General features: G+C 34.9%; 1 protein-coding gene across 3 annotated transcripts in view; it reads right to left on the reverse strand.

Annotated features, from left to right (window-relative positions):
* The window catches only part of GRM7 (glutamate receptor, metabotropic 7), a 919,719-nt gene that overhangs the window by 465,908 nt on the left and 440,661 nt on the right, over positions 1-13,150 (reverse strand). For all 3 annotated transcript variants that reach the window (XM_012000647.1, XM_012000645.1, XM_012000644.1), the window contains exons 3-4: positions 12,184-12,325; positions 5,022-5,176 (exon numbers count right to left, since the gene is read on the reverse strand). In XM_012000647.1, the coding sequence (XP_011856037.1) occupies positions 5,022-5,176; positions 12,184-12,325 (297 nt within the window). The remainder of the gene's footprint in view (positions 1-5,021; positions 5,177-12,183; positions 12,326-13,150) is intronic.

Here is a 13,150-nt window from a genome sequence, read left to right on the forward strand (position 1 = left end):
ACTCCATCTCAAAAAAAAAAAAAATATATATATATATATATATATATACACACACACACACACACATATATATGGAAACAGAAGTGCCATAAGATTGAGATGGCCTAGATTGTGGAACAAATACAGGGAGGATAAATGCCCTGGGAAGTCTCCTAGAACCACAGAAGACTTTACCTGCGTGACAAATATTCATGCATTCTGTTAGTCCATTGGGAGCCTATCTGTTGCCACTATGTAGCTTAGCATATCAGACTGAGATCCTTTCTTATGTATGGTCTGTCTGCCTGTTCCCTGTGGGATTTCACCTGTGAGTCCAATGGATGCTGGCCTTGGAAGAGGGAAGTTTGTCTTTTCCTTTTGACAATGAAAACTTACTTATTGGGTCTGGCTCATTTTATCATTCTTCCTGTAGAAGAAGTTCTCTCTCAAAGCTCTTCTCAATTCTCAATTAGATTTCTGGAGAATGACCACATACATAGTTCATCAACATTTCCCAGGTATATTTGAATGTATCTTTTTTAAAAAGCTTTTTCTCTTTACTATTTTATTCTTGACCCCTAGGACTTGTTCATAAAGGATAAATATATCATTTAGATCCTACTTAATAACCTTGATGTATACAAAGAGTTACTAATTATATGTGACAGATGCTTCAAAGTGGAATAGACACAGCATGCCTGAAGGGATGAGATGTGGAACAAGGCTGACATGATGAGGGAAGGAAAGCAGGGAAGGGTACATGAGATGTATAATGAGGCTCGGAGAATGCAGAGATCTCATGAGAGAGGGATAAGGGAAGGGAGAAAAAGGAGAGTGGCAATGATGCAGAATCAATGGCACTTGGATAGTATATAACTCAGAAACCATAAAAAGCTGAACAAAAGGTTCTGAAGAAGTCTTCAGCCATGTTTTCAAGTAGTTTTGGTTCAACCATATTTTTTCAAGTAGTTGCATGAGACAAACTCACTCTGCCACAAATAGCAGGAGTGTAGGTTTATCATGTAGTATCTCACCGCTCTCTTATCAAACAAGGTGATAGGGCCAAAAGGCATATGCATTGTTTAGAAGCAGCACTGTGGTTCAAGGCAATATTTTCTTTGTTTTTTTCTCATTCACCCAGAAAAACCCTGTGACACAGGTAGACCATTGCAGGTAATCAAGGGAAGCTAAAGTAGGGCATATCTAAATTGGAGCCAGAAATATTTTAGTTCAGATCTTCACAGCTTTGATCTTTCCAGTTTTAGGAAAAATAAATAATTCATTCAATCATAAAGTAAAAATCATTACTATTTTTTAAAAAGCCAGCTCTTTAATGCTGGGTCCAGGGTATTTTTTGTCTACTCCTATATACATTGCAGATTTAACTCATGAACCAAGCTGTTCTACAGTCCCATTTGAAAATCATCACCAATTGTAAGAGTCATTATAGTTAGCTTTGAAAATCTACCCTTCATTATACTAGCTTCCTAATGTTAATGAGTATGGAAGAGATGAAAAGATGCTGGTCCATGACCCTTGTTGGCCATAATTAGAGGATGCCTAGAACAGCCTACTCTCAGAGAAGCAGAGCACTTTGGAGGATGAAGAGTTGAAGGCGATGTGGGCCATTAGTACTCTGCGAATTCCTTGGAGGCTGGAGAGGATTATTAAGAGTCTAGTTAATGGGGCAACACATGAGTGAGGAAATGCCAGGGATTCCTTGGCTCATCAGACAATGCAGACAAACTAAAAATTACAGAAGTGTTTTGGCTCAGGAGCTGGAGGAGTGCTGCCAAGTTCTAGAGACATTCCCCAGATTTCCCATAAACACTGGGCAGCCAGCGGGACCACAGCCACCCCTCCAGGAAACTGGATCCTTTCATCATTAAATCGAAAGGGGGAAAATTACACCTTTGTTTAAGAAACACTGAAGTTCCCTTTTTCCATAAATGGAGAATAAGTACAGATAGAAGAGAAAGGCCACTTTCAAAGAGGCAATAAATCTGCCAGCATTTTGGTTTCACACAATTTCTGGTTATTTTGATGCATACTCAGAAAAATGCCAGCCAAAAACCCAGATGTTTGCTGAACATAGTCATGACATGGATCTAAAGGGGGAAAAAAAAGGTAGATTGCTGATTGGCTTTTCCCTTACATCTGAGGGTATAGCATTATACAATACAGTCAAAGATATAGGAATGTAGCAGTATCATGAATATTTGAAAAATAAGCCCAGCATAATTCCATGTAAACATCTGCAAAACAGGAAAAAGATAAAAAGAAACAGACAAGAAAACAAGCAAATGACTGTACGGAAGGATAGGAAAACTTACTTGCCCACACAGGCTATACTCCATTTATAGTTTTATTTTAGATATTTCACAGTTTTGTCCAGAAGCTTTAGCACAACTGAATGCATTTCTTCTTTTTATTTTTTTATTTTTACTTTCATAGAAGTGACACTGTAAATGCATAGCCACTATCTTAATGTTCTGTCTGTTATCAAAGTGAACAAAACTTGGTTGCTCTTTTTAAGAAATGCACCTAGGCAATATGGCTAGATGGAAGCCACACCATTTTTGTACATGGCCACAAAAAAATCTTCACTCTTCTCTGGGTGAGATTAGAAAATTTCATATGAACTGTTGCGATTCCATCACATTCTAATATTGTTTTTCTTAACATTGCTCTCTAATTTCATTGTTTGGAATCTTAATTTTTATTTTGTTAGTTCATGATGCTGTTCCTTGATTTTGTAAAGTTGTTTATTTCTATATCTACATGAAAATAGTATTTTCTCTCAATAATTTATAAAACCTTTGAGATAACCCAGTAAGTTCCCCAAAATGTCAGGCATCAGGGGTTAATGGTCATGGAATATGTGCATTGTGTCTACATGGCATCTACAGCCTAGGAAGAGAGGACTTCAGTTGAAGCCCTGAAAGTTCTTCCTTTGCCTTGAATCTCACCCAACGCTTGCCCTTCACCCCTCCTTACAGTCACCTGAGTGAGCCTGTAATTCTTCCAACGCCCCCACAATCACATCTGACACACTCAGATGCTCTTCAGATTTTCAGCATAAAGTACAAACTCCTTAGTATAGTTTTCAAGACCCTTTGCAATGCAACTTCTGGCCCACTTTCAAATAGATTTTGTGCCAGGTCCTTATAAGATCTGGGATTCCTCCATCCCTCCAGATACATAATCACTTAAGAATGTGTTTGAGCACCTACAACTTTCAGCAAAGAGCCACGTGCTGGGGTAAGATGGTGCATAATAGAGACATTTCTAGACAGAGACAAGTCAACAGTAGGAGTTCCAACAGTAGGAGATTTGTGGGATGCCATAGAAGGAATGGAAGGGGCTTCTAACCCAGGCTTGGTTGGGGTGAGATGGTCACAGATCGCTCCCCATGAAAAATTAACATCTAAGATGAGACTCCCAAAATAAATAGAAGTCAATCAGCCCAACAGTGTAGCAATGATTAGTACTCTAAAAGAGGAAAAGGTCTCCCCAGTGTCTTGTAAATAGGAACATTCTTAAAGAACTGGAAGGATTTCAAGAAGGCAGGAGTGCAGGACAGTGCTGCAGAATGAATTATTTGTATATTCCCCAATGTGTTCTGTTCCTTCATTTCTCTGCATCTCCCACGAAACTTTTGTCCCAGTTATCACTTCTTGCATCCAAGGATATCTTCCCCAACTACATCACCACCCTAGGAAAGCCTCCATGGTAACTCTCTCTTTGTGCCCTCCATACTGTACTCACAATGGTTCCCATGTAGTCTCTGCTTGTTCTGACACCTGTACTCAGGTCTGTGTGCTTTGAGGGTGAGAATTTTGAGTCCTCATCTTTTGTTTTCCTGGCTCCTAGCACTCAGCAAGGCACAGAGAAGATACACAGCTTTTCACAGCAAGGAGTGGAGAAGGTTAAAATATTGTCCTTTATTCTTGCAACTCATCTGCAAATGCATTGCTCTGGGTTGTAAGATAGGCAACCTTTTCTGGATATGTATTGGGGAATGAAATTAATTCAAAGCCTCCCAGTGAAAACATGGGTGACTCATGGGATCTTTATCTTCTCCAGATAACAGAAAGGAAACAGTGACAACCACAACCTGATTTGTCTAAAAAGCCTACACAGAACATGCAGCCTTCTGAGAAGAATAATTAATTAGATTTCAGTGGAGAGAGAATAGAAAATGCAAATATTTAATCCCTTTTTGAGTGAGAGGATAGAGTTCTTTTTAATGTGCAAAGCATGTTTTGGAGAATCTTTGGAGACATGGGGCATCAGAAAAGCAACACAAAGCAGGCTATCAGCAGAGGAGTCCCTTTTTCTTTACACAGTGTCTACTTTTAGAAATAACTTTTCTTTCCAAATTAAAGAATAACATAATCAGCAAATTTTGTTAGATTACAGGGTGGCAACAGACACCCTTTCCTACTTCTGTCTCTCTAAGTATCTTTGCAGTAGCAAGGAAGGCATAGAAAGAGGCATAAATTTAGAAAGGCAAGAAGACAGAATGAAAACAAAAGCGACCTAGGAAGGTGAGGGGAGGCTGGTCTCTGAGAGAGGTGGTGTACTGCATTCATTACAGCCTCCCTGAGCTGGAAGGGACTCTGACAGTTAAGGGGTGAAAAGGATTCTGTTGTTCTTCTGCTAAGGAAATAATGGATGCATTGCAAAGAGAAAGTGTTCTCTTGGAAAATGTAGCTCACTTATACACACTTGGATGTGTTATTATTTTACTTATTAACGATAACGCTCTCCTCTCAGAAAGCTCCCGTGGCATGAATGAAAAAGAAAGAATGTTTGCTAATCATGATATTATGAAAATAATATGATCTCCTCAAAAGAGGAATTTCAACTAAAAGAACAAACCACGTGTGTGGCCTCATTTGTATTTCATGGCTATAAGTTTGAAACAACCCCACATGAGTTTGGTAAAAAACCCAAACCCTCAAAAAAATCACGTGCTTGGACCTTCAGCGTGGCACCAGAACCTCTCTCAGCAAACCTACTGCTGATTAAACCCATACCTTCCACCGTGGCTCGCTTGGGCTGAATGGTGATGGCCCCTTCTGCGATATCTTCATGCTGGTGCAGTGGGTTTATTTTGGATCCCCAGCTGTCTGATCCCACCCAAAGAAAATGGCCAACTTGGTCAGCTCTTTTGGCTGCTGCAAGGATCTGCCTGTGGAAAGAAATATGGAAAGTTATGTTAATGATAAAGAACATCAGCTGAATCCATGTATATTAACAGTCAGCAAAAAGAAAGGTACTATTATTTCTCAAAAAGTAAATAATTGCAAAAGACATGATAAAGAATTTATATCCCTAATATATAAAGATATTTTGTAAACCAATAATAAAAAAAGATAAAGCATCTTGAGAAACATGATCAAGTAATAGTAAACTTTAAAAGATAAAAAGAGAACTACAAATGTCCAGTAAGGTAAAGACACATATTTACATATGTTAGAAATGATGGAAATGCAAGTTAGACCAAGGTACCAAATTCATTTCTCATATTGGCCAAAATGTTTGCTTTAAGAGTTTTGGCTTTGGACTGGAGAAATGAGCACTCTCATTTACTGCTGATGGTATATATTATCTCTGAAAAGCAATATGATTATGAATTAAACAATTTATTTATATAAACAGAACTCCATGTTAAACATGAAAAATTTATAACTTGTGTATGATTGAAAATATTATATATACATATCAGGACAATGAGGGCAAATAAAAGAAAAAAGGGAAATAGTTATTAATGAAAAAGTTATTGCAATAGTATTTTTGGAAGAGGGGATTGAGGATTAATGAGATGTAATTCCATTTTTAGAACAGAAAAAGCTACAACTGAAGCCCCTTTGGTGGGTAAGACCGCAGGGTAAGGGGTTTGTCTGTCTCTCGGGACTTGGGAGTATCAGGCACTACAGAGCTACAGGGCAAAATGCAGTGAAAGATTGTAAACAAGGTGACAAAGGCCAGTTCTATTTCTTTTTCTTCCAGGCAGGAAATGATAGTTTTCTTAAAAAAATAAAATAAATAAAAAAAAATAAAATAAAATAAAAAGGCAGCATAGGGAATAGGTTCTGATATTGTAAACACCAAAATGGTAAAAGGTGGATAAGAGATGGCGTGTTAAACCTGGAGATGGGGCTGGGAGGGAATGACTAAGTCAGTATAATAGAAATTGAAATATTAAGACACTCTAGCAATCTTAAACTTCTGCTCACAAAATGCTGGGAACTAGGGGTATGTTACTCCAAATAGAAAACAATTTTTCTGTAAAAATCTGATGCGTATCAGAAAGTAGACTCTCGATATTGTTATAAAGAAGTCCTCTAATGGAATGGTCAGTCTGACTACCTGGCAACCCCATCAGTTGTCATGCACTGCCCACGGGCACAGAGCTTTTTACTGCCTTACTCATATGTGAATTGCCAGAAGACACTCATTATTGAGGAAAATCTCCATGGTCAAATAGAAAAATTAACAAGGAAAAGGAAATGTGTGGGGTGGAGCAGAGATAACATATGGAAAAAAAAACAAAGTAATAAACACATTTAAATGAGAATGATCGTATCTGTAATCAAGAACAAGATAATAAGAAAAAAAAAAACAAGAAACAGCTCTTATTAAAAATATGAAATGAAAATTACATTAGCATAAAGTGCAGAAAATTCTCTAGAAAGCAAAACAACAAAAAGTTGGAAAATAAATAAGAAGAAATAAAATTATTTTTCCTCTTATCAATAATCAACCCAGGAAGACCTATATCCAGCCAACATTTAGAGAAAAAAAATGTACAGAGAAAATAGAGTAAATCTTTAAATATTATCTTTAATAAATAAAAATCCAAAAAATTGAAAATACAAGTTTTCAAATTTAAAAACCCAGCTGCATAATGGGAGGAAAATCAAGCATGTCATGAAATATAAGATCCCTGGAAATAATGAGAATGTTTTAAAAGCTCTTCAAGAGAAAATGAGAAGACATGAAAAAAAATAAGAAACGATATTATTAACCTCTCAAGAGGCTGAAAAAAAAAAAAAAAAAAAATGGATGATGGCACAATGGCTTCAAAATTCTGACAAAAAGACTTTAAAATGTTAATATTTAACACACAAAGAATCCCAACACAAATAGAATTTGCATATTTGTTCAGTAGCTCTTTTAGATTTTTCCATCCACAATTAGAACCCTAAATTCCCTGTAAGTTAAGAGTTCTGCAACTCATTAGTCACCACGGCTATTTGTTGTAAATGACTTCTTTACTAGGTATGATGCATTTATTAATAAAAATAAATATGATGCCACACGTTACCACCCTAACTACTAATTAAAGGTAGAGGCAGAATGAGAACATTTTTAGACATAAAATATATGAACAAGTTTTCCCTTAATTTACTCTTTTTTTTTTTTTTAAAAAAAAAAAGCTACAGGATATGCTCCAGCAAAATGAGGAAATAAATCAAGAATAAAATTCAGTTAGGGTCCAGAAAAAAAGGAAATGGTAAAACAAAGAGATTGAGAAGAAGAAACTCTTCAAATGATAATAACTGATCAAGATTAAAACAGAATGATGGAGATTTCAGGAAGGAAGTATTCAGGAAAAACAAGGCAACTCAGATAATCTTATATATGAATATACGGAGAAAAGTGAAAGGCCTATAACAATAGAAAAAATATTAAAGATAACCATCAAAGTATGAAGATTGTCATATTAACTTCCAAAAACAACAAAATGTTTTCCAGAAAAACAACTACCATAGAAAACATACTTGATGCTGTAGTGCATCATATTTATATCATCACAGTAATGTAAATACTGATTTTTGTTAAATTAAAACCTGATAGAATATTATGACTATAGAAATAGAAATAAGTCATATTTAACATAAGAATTAGATATTTAAAATTAATAATTCAAAAATTGCAACATGTACACATTATGCAGATAAAACCAGAAGAAACAGTTTAAAGAGTTAAAGTAACTGCCAAAAGAGAACAGAACCAGAAAGTATGGTGAGATGGAACAGGAGACTAATGTTTTGCATCAAAAGTACTTTAGTCATAGTTTGGTTTTTTAATGTATTATTTTCATAAAAATAGATCAAATATTTATGCTTTTGGCTTAGAGATACCACTTTGATAACGTATCCAAAAATGATCAAAGATGCTGTCAAAATGTTTGTTCATTACTGGGTTAACCTACATACAGAGCAATGGGAAACTGGTTTAAAAAAAAAATGACAATACACCCAAAGGAAGAATTCTAGAGCAATTACAAATGTACTTAGTTTGATTTCCACAAGGTATCAAACTAGATACTACACATTAAAAAAGAAAATTAAAATGAAACACATGATAAAATATTTAATTCTCACAAAATAAAAGCTGGCCAAAAATTGCTTGTATGTGTGTATATATGCATAGTTAAAAGCATAGAATCATATCGAGGCACAGAAAATATAGAATGACATACAGTTTTCATTAACAAGTTTGGGGAGGTGCTGATGAAGTTTGAAGAGGATAAGAAAGGTAGGGATAAGCCAAGTAAAACAGGAAAAGAAAGTCAAAACTGATACAAACACAAAAGTATGTTCAGTTTAATATATTAACATAAAATTTGGAGGTTATAAGAATAAATTAAAGCATTTAAAAGTACTTGTGATATGAAATGATTAATCTATAATATGAATTGCAAAAAATGACAAAATTCTATGTGATCTTTATTCTGTTGGAGAAAATTTGTGTATGTGTAAAAAAACTTATTGCAAAAATTAAACTAGAAATTTATTAGTAATTATCTCTGAGTGTTGGAATTGCAGGTTTTATAGAAGATTATTTAAAATTATTGTTTATGATTATTCTCCTTAACCTTTAATTTTTCTAGCAGATTGAGGGCAAAGTAAAATGTAACAGTTCCTTTTATTTAAAAAAAAAAAAAATTAAAAAAATCTTTATTTCCCAGTGGATTTACAGTGAGCATGTGTTCCTTTTATAATCAGAATAAATTATTTCAGAAAAAGAATCCACTCTTGTCTAAAATCCAAATTATCAATACCCATGACTGATTTAGCACTTAGCTTTAAAATCTAGATATTAATATCTTCTCACTGCTATCCCTCTGACAAAGTATTTGAAGTTAATGTTCCAAGAAACCTCAAATTTTCCCATCTACAATGTAAATCTTCTGAAGAAAGAAATAATGTAACATTACGGGTTATCAGTACAACTCAGACACTGTGTTTAAGATGACGTTTTAGAAGAAATTTTTATATGCTGTTGGCTTTTAGTACTGTGCTCAAGAATAATTATTGTCATCACTATTATGAATGACAATATATAATAATGTTTAACACACAAGTCTAATGCAAAAAGAATGGGCATAATTATTGAATGTCTTATATACAGTTTACATCCAAATATGAAAAACTCACACTACTTGCAAGTCAAGAGTATTATAACCAATTAGTTACCAGAACTATATGCTGTACATCTTTTACGTGCCTTGTGCAATCTATTTAAAAATAAACATGAGGCCATATCTTACCAATGTATTACATATTTAGCAAAAGTGTAAAATAGGTGTTAAAAGGACTTATAAAATGAATAAGAAGGGTATTAGCAGATTATTTTTTTAAAGTACCGGAACAGAAAGAGTAATATTATGAAAACAAAATCTCATAGATACCTAAAATACAAAGTGAGGGAAAAATGCCATAAGATAATTTTGTAAGGAGAGAAATAATACATTTAAGGGATGATCAGAATCGGGATCAGTTCTCCCAAACTGGAGAACGGAATGCTTGAAATAGACCTTGAAGAAGAGACATAAGTTAGACAGATAAAGAGAGAAAAAACATCATGAGCAAAGACCATGATGGAGAAGTAATCAGAACAAATCGGAGGGTCAGAGTTATGCATTTTCGATGGAGAACTGGATGAATGTCGATGAGGCCTAAACTGTGAAAATAAGCTCACATATTAAATCACCACGAAGTTCAGGAAAAAAAGCAGCTTACTGTTAAATTATTAAATATGAAGCATTAGGTTAGGAATTTCACTCACTTGTTCAATGCCATTTATTGAGCTTCTACTATGTCCTGAGCCTCTGAGTTATTGAGAATACAAAAGCAAGTTGAAAGAGGCATCATTTCTGCCCAAATGTTTACAAACTAGTGAACAATACAGACATTAATTAATCCAACAATAAAAATGACACCATTCACATAACAATGAAACTGAGTTAGTACGAAGAATTTTCCAAAGTGACATTGATCAGATAAATCTTCCCTGAGAGGACAGCACTAGAGATAGCATTGAGGTGATGAAGCAGGGAAGGAAACATGGGCCAGAGAGGGTGAAAGAATGCATGCAGAATTGGGAGGGAGATCATACCACAGCAATGTGCCTTCAGTAGCAAAATGTGAGGGAATTTGGAATAGAATAAGACTAGAAAGGTGAAATAGCCAGATCACCCGAAAAAGAACTCTAAAGGATGTTCATTTTATTGGTAGGAGACTTGAGGCCCAAATAACCTGGAAGGCAGTGGGAGGAACTTGCCCAAGGTCAGACAGTGCTCATGATCTAAGGAGCAAATAAACCTCATTTAAAACTTCAAAACTCTTTCCATATAACAGCCCTGCCACCACACCTGTGGTCAGAGCTTTATACTAGAAGATGGATGGATTCAGGGGCAGTGTCCAGAATACACAAAGCAGGGAGAGAGACAGGTTGGAGACACTGGTGGTAAAGACACTGAAAAATCCAACCAGGAATTTAAGAGTCCAGGCCATTAAACCTTTACCCTGAATAAAAGATATTCACCTCAAAGTCAATGATATATTATTTTGAACTATTAGATAGACAAAGATTTAAAACACACACAAATAACTCTTTCACGTCAATGGACATATAAATTGGCATGACTCCTCTGGGAGACAATATTTATATATTTTTAAGAAGGGACATATCTTTGTCTTAGAAATTTTTTAATAGAAATGTATTTTATAAATATTTATGATATCTACATAAAGCATATTTGCATGTTATGTTTTATCGCATTACAAATTTATATATTGCATAATACATTATAGATTAACATATTTTTCTATTTATATTTATACACATGGATTTGTGCAAAAGGAAGTTAATTGCAGCATTATTTATAATTTCAATAGTCTGTAATCCAAATTAAATGTCAATCAGGGAGCAGTTAGATAAATTACAGTACCTATGTAAAATGAAATTCTGCCTGGCTATTGAAAAGACTGAATAGATTTATAGGTACTGATATTCAGTGATCTCCATGATAAAACGATAAACAAAATACTGAACAGGAATACACATAATATGCTACCATTTGTGTAAAAACAAGCAGCACATCCCTCTAGCATATATAGAGAATGTCTCCACAAGGATATATAAGAAACTTTTAATTAGCTATTTTACCTGGAGAGAACTTGTTAGCTGTGGGACAAGATGGAAATTATATGTTTATTTTAAATTTTGTAATCAGGTTTGTTTACTGTTTATTCTAAAAATAAAGATTATAAAAACAAATATTCTAAAAATTCTAAAAATGAGGACTGTGGACCAGGTTGGTTCGTGATCAGAAAAAAAAGCAAGAGACATTTACACTGTGGAAACAAGTCAAAGCTTGCTTGTACGTGGCTTGGCCAAAAATACAAGGAACCAGGACAAAAGGAAAGTCAAGATTACAAGCAGATTTTTGAGTCCAAGAAGGATCAAGGTCTGAAAAGAAAAAAGAAAAAGTGGATTGGAGAATGTAGAGGTAGGACAAATTTTTGATTTGAACATAGTGAAGTTAAAGCACTAGCAATAAAACCAGAATGTTAAGACATTTTCTTTTACATTAAGAGAACCATTCTTTGGATAAAAGTCTGTTATTAATATATTTGGAAAAAATGTTAAATAAAACACCTTTAAAAGATCTAGAGTTTTCTGTTTTTACAAATAATTGAATACTTATTTTGCTAACAGAGGGAAAATACGTGACCATACCATGCTACTACTATATGTGTCGGGGTAGAGGCAAGCACAGACTTTGCCGCTGTACGATTACAGCTTTGATCTTATGCTATCTTTTCCTGTCACAGCCAGCAGCCTAATCTTTATCCTGAAGTTGCAACATGCATATTAACAAATGTCACCAGTTATTCTTACTTTATATCCTCGTCGTTGGCAAAAATCACGACGGCCCTGGAGTTGGGGGTGTCCAGGAGTTGCTTGATAATTCTATCAAAGTCAATGGTCCTGTCTTTGCGTTCCTGGGGGATTCTCACGGATTGGGCAATGCAGAGTCCACCTGTTTAAGAAAAGAAAACATAGTGTCAAGAATGCTTCCACAGAGATGTCAAAGCAGCCAAGGAAGGTAGATGAGGAGATTCTGAATCCTGGATACACAATACTTTCTTGATGCTGTTGCTAAGCGAGGAGGGCATAAGACATCATGCTGAGTCCTGAGATGTTGTTCATACCTAATGCACTTTCCATGGCATTGCATGACATTCTCTTTATAGTACACTTACAAATATCTAATTATTCTGAGCAATACCAATGATATTACTTCAGAGGAGGCAGGTTTAGGTAGGAAGAAAAAGTGGCTAGGTTGAAGAAGGTTTTTGAATTGAATGCAATACCCCTTACTAACACTACAAAAAGGAAACTACAATAAAGAAATTGGAACAGGTAAAGTTCTGTGTATCTCTGTGACTTTTGTGGTGTTTGCATTCCCAGAATTTTTTTTCCCTTTTCACCCATCTCTATTTTTAAAGATCAATTCCAGTGGAATAAATGGAATAAACTAAAATCAAGAACACCAACTACAGTAAATCATGGTAACAAACACTTACTGACAACATACTATGTGCCCAAGTCATCAAGTGTTTTACAGATGTTATCTCATTTAGTCTTCTCAAAAATCTGATTAAGTATTTAATATTGCTCATTTTATGTTAGGGAAAGGGAGGAATAGAGATGTGTTAACTCCAAACTTGTCAGAGCCAGTATGGTATTCACTGGCATTATGAATTTCAAGATGGAGAAATACTCATCAGTTTACTAAGCAATGTGTATACATCTTACTTCCCTGCTTCTTGCTTAGCAGCTGCTCCTCGATCTAGCATTTTAT

The sequence above is a fragment of the Mandrillus leucophaeus genome, unplaced genomic scaffold (assembly GCF_000951045.1).
Source record: "Mandrillus leucophaeus isolate KB7577 unplaced genomic scaffold, Mleu.le_1.0 Scaffold637, whole genome shotgun sequence".
Lineage (NCBI taxonomy): Eukaryota > Metazoa > Chordata > Mammalia > Primates > Cercopithecidae > Mandrillus > Mandrillus leucophaeus.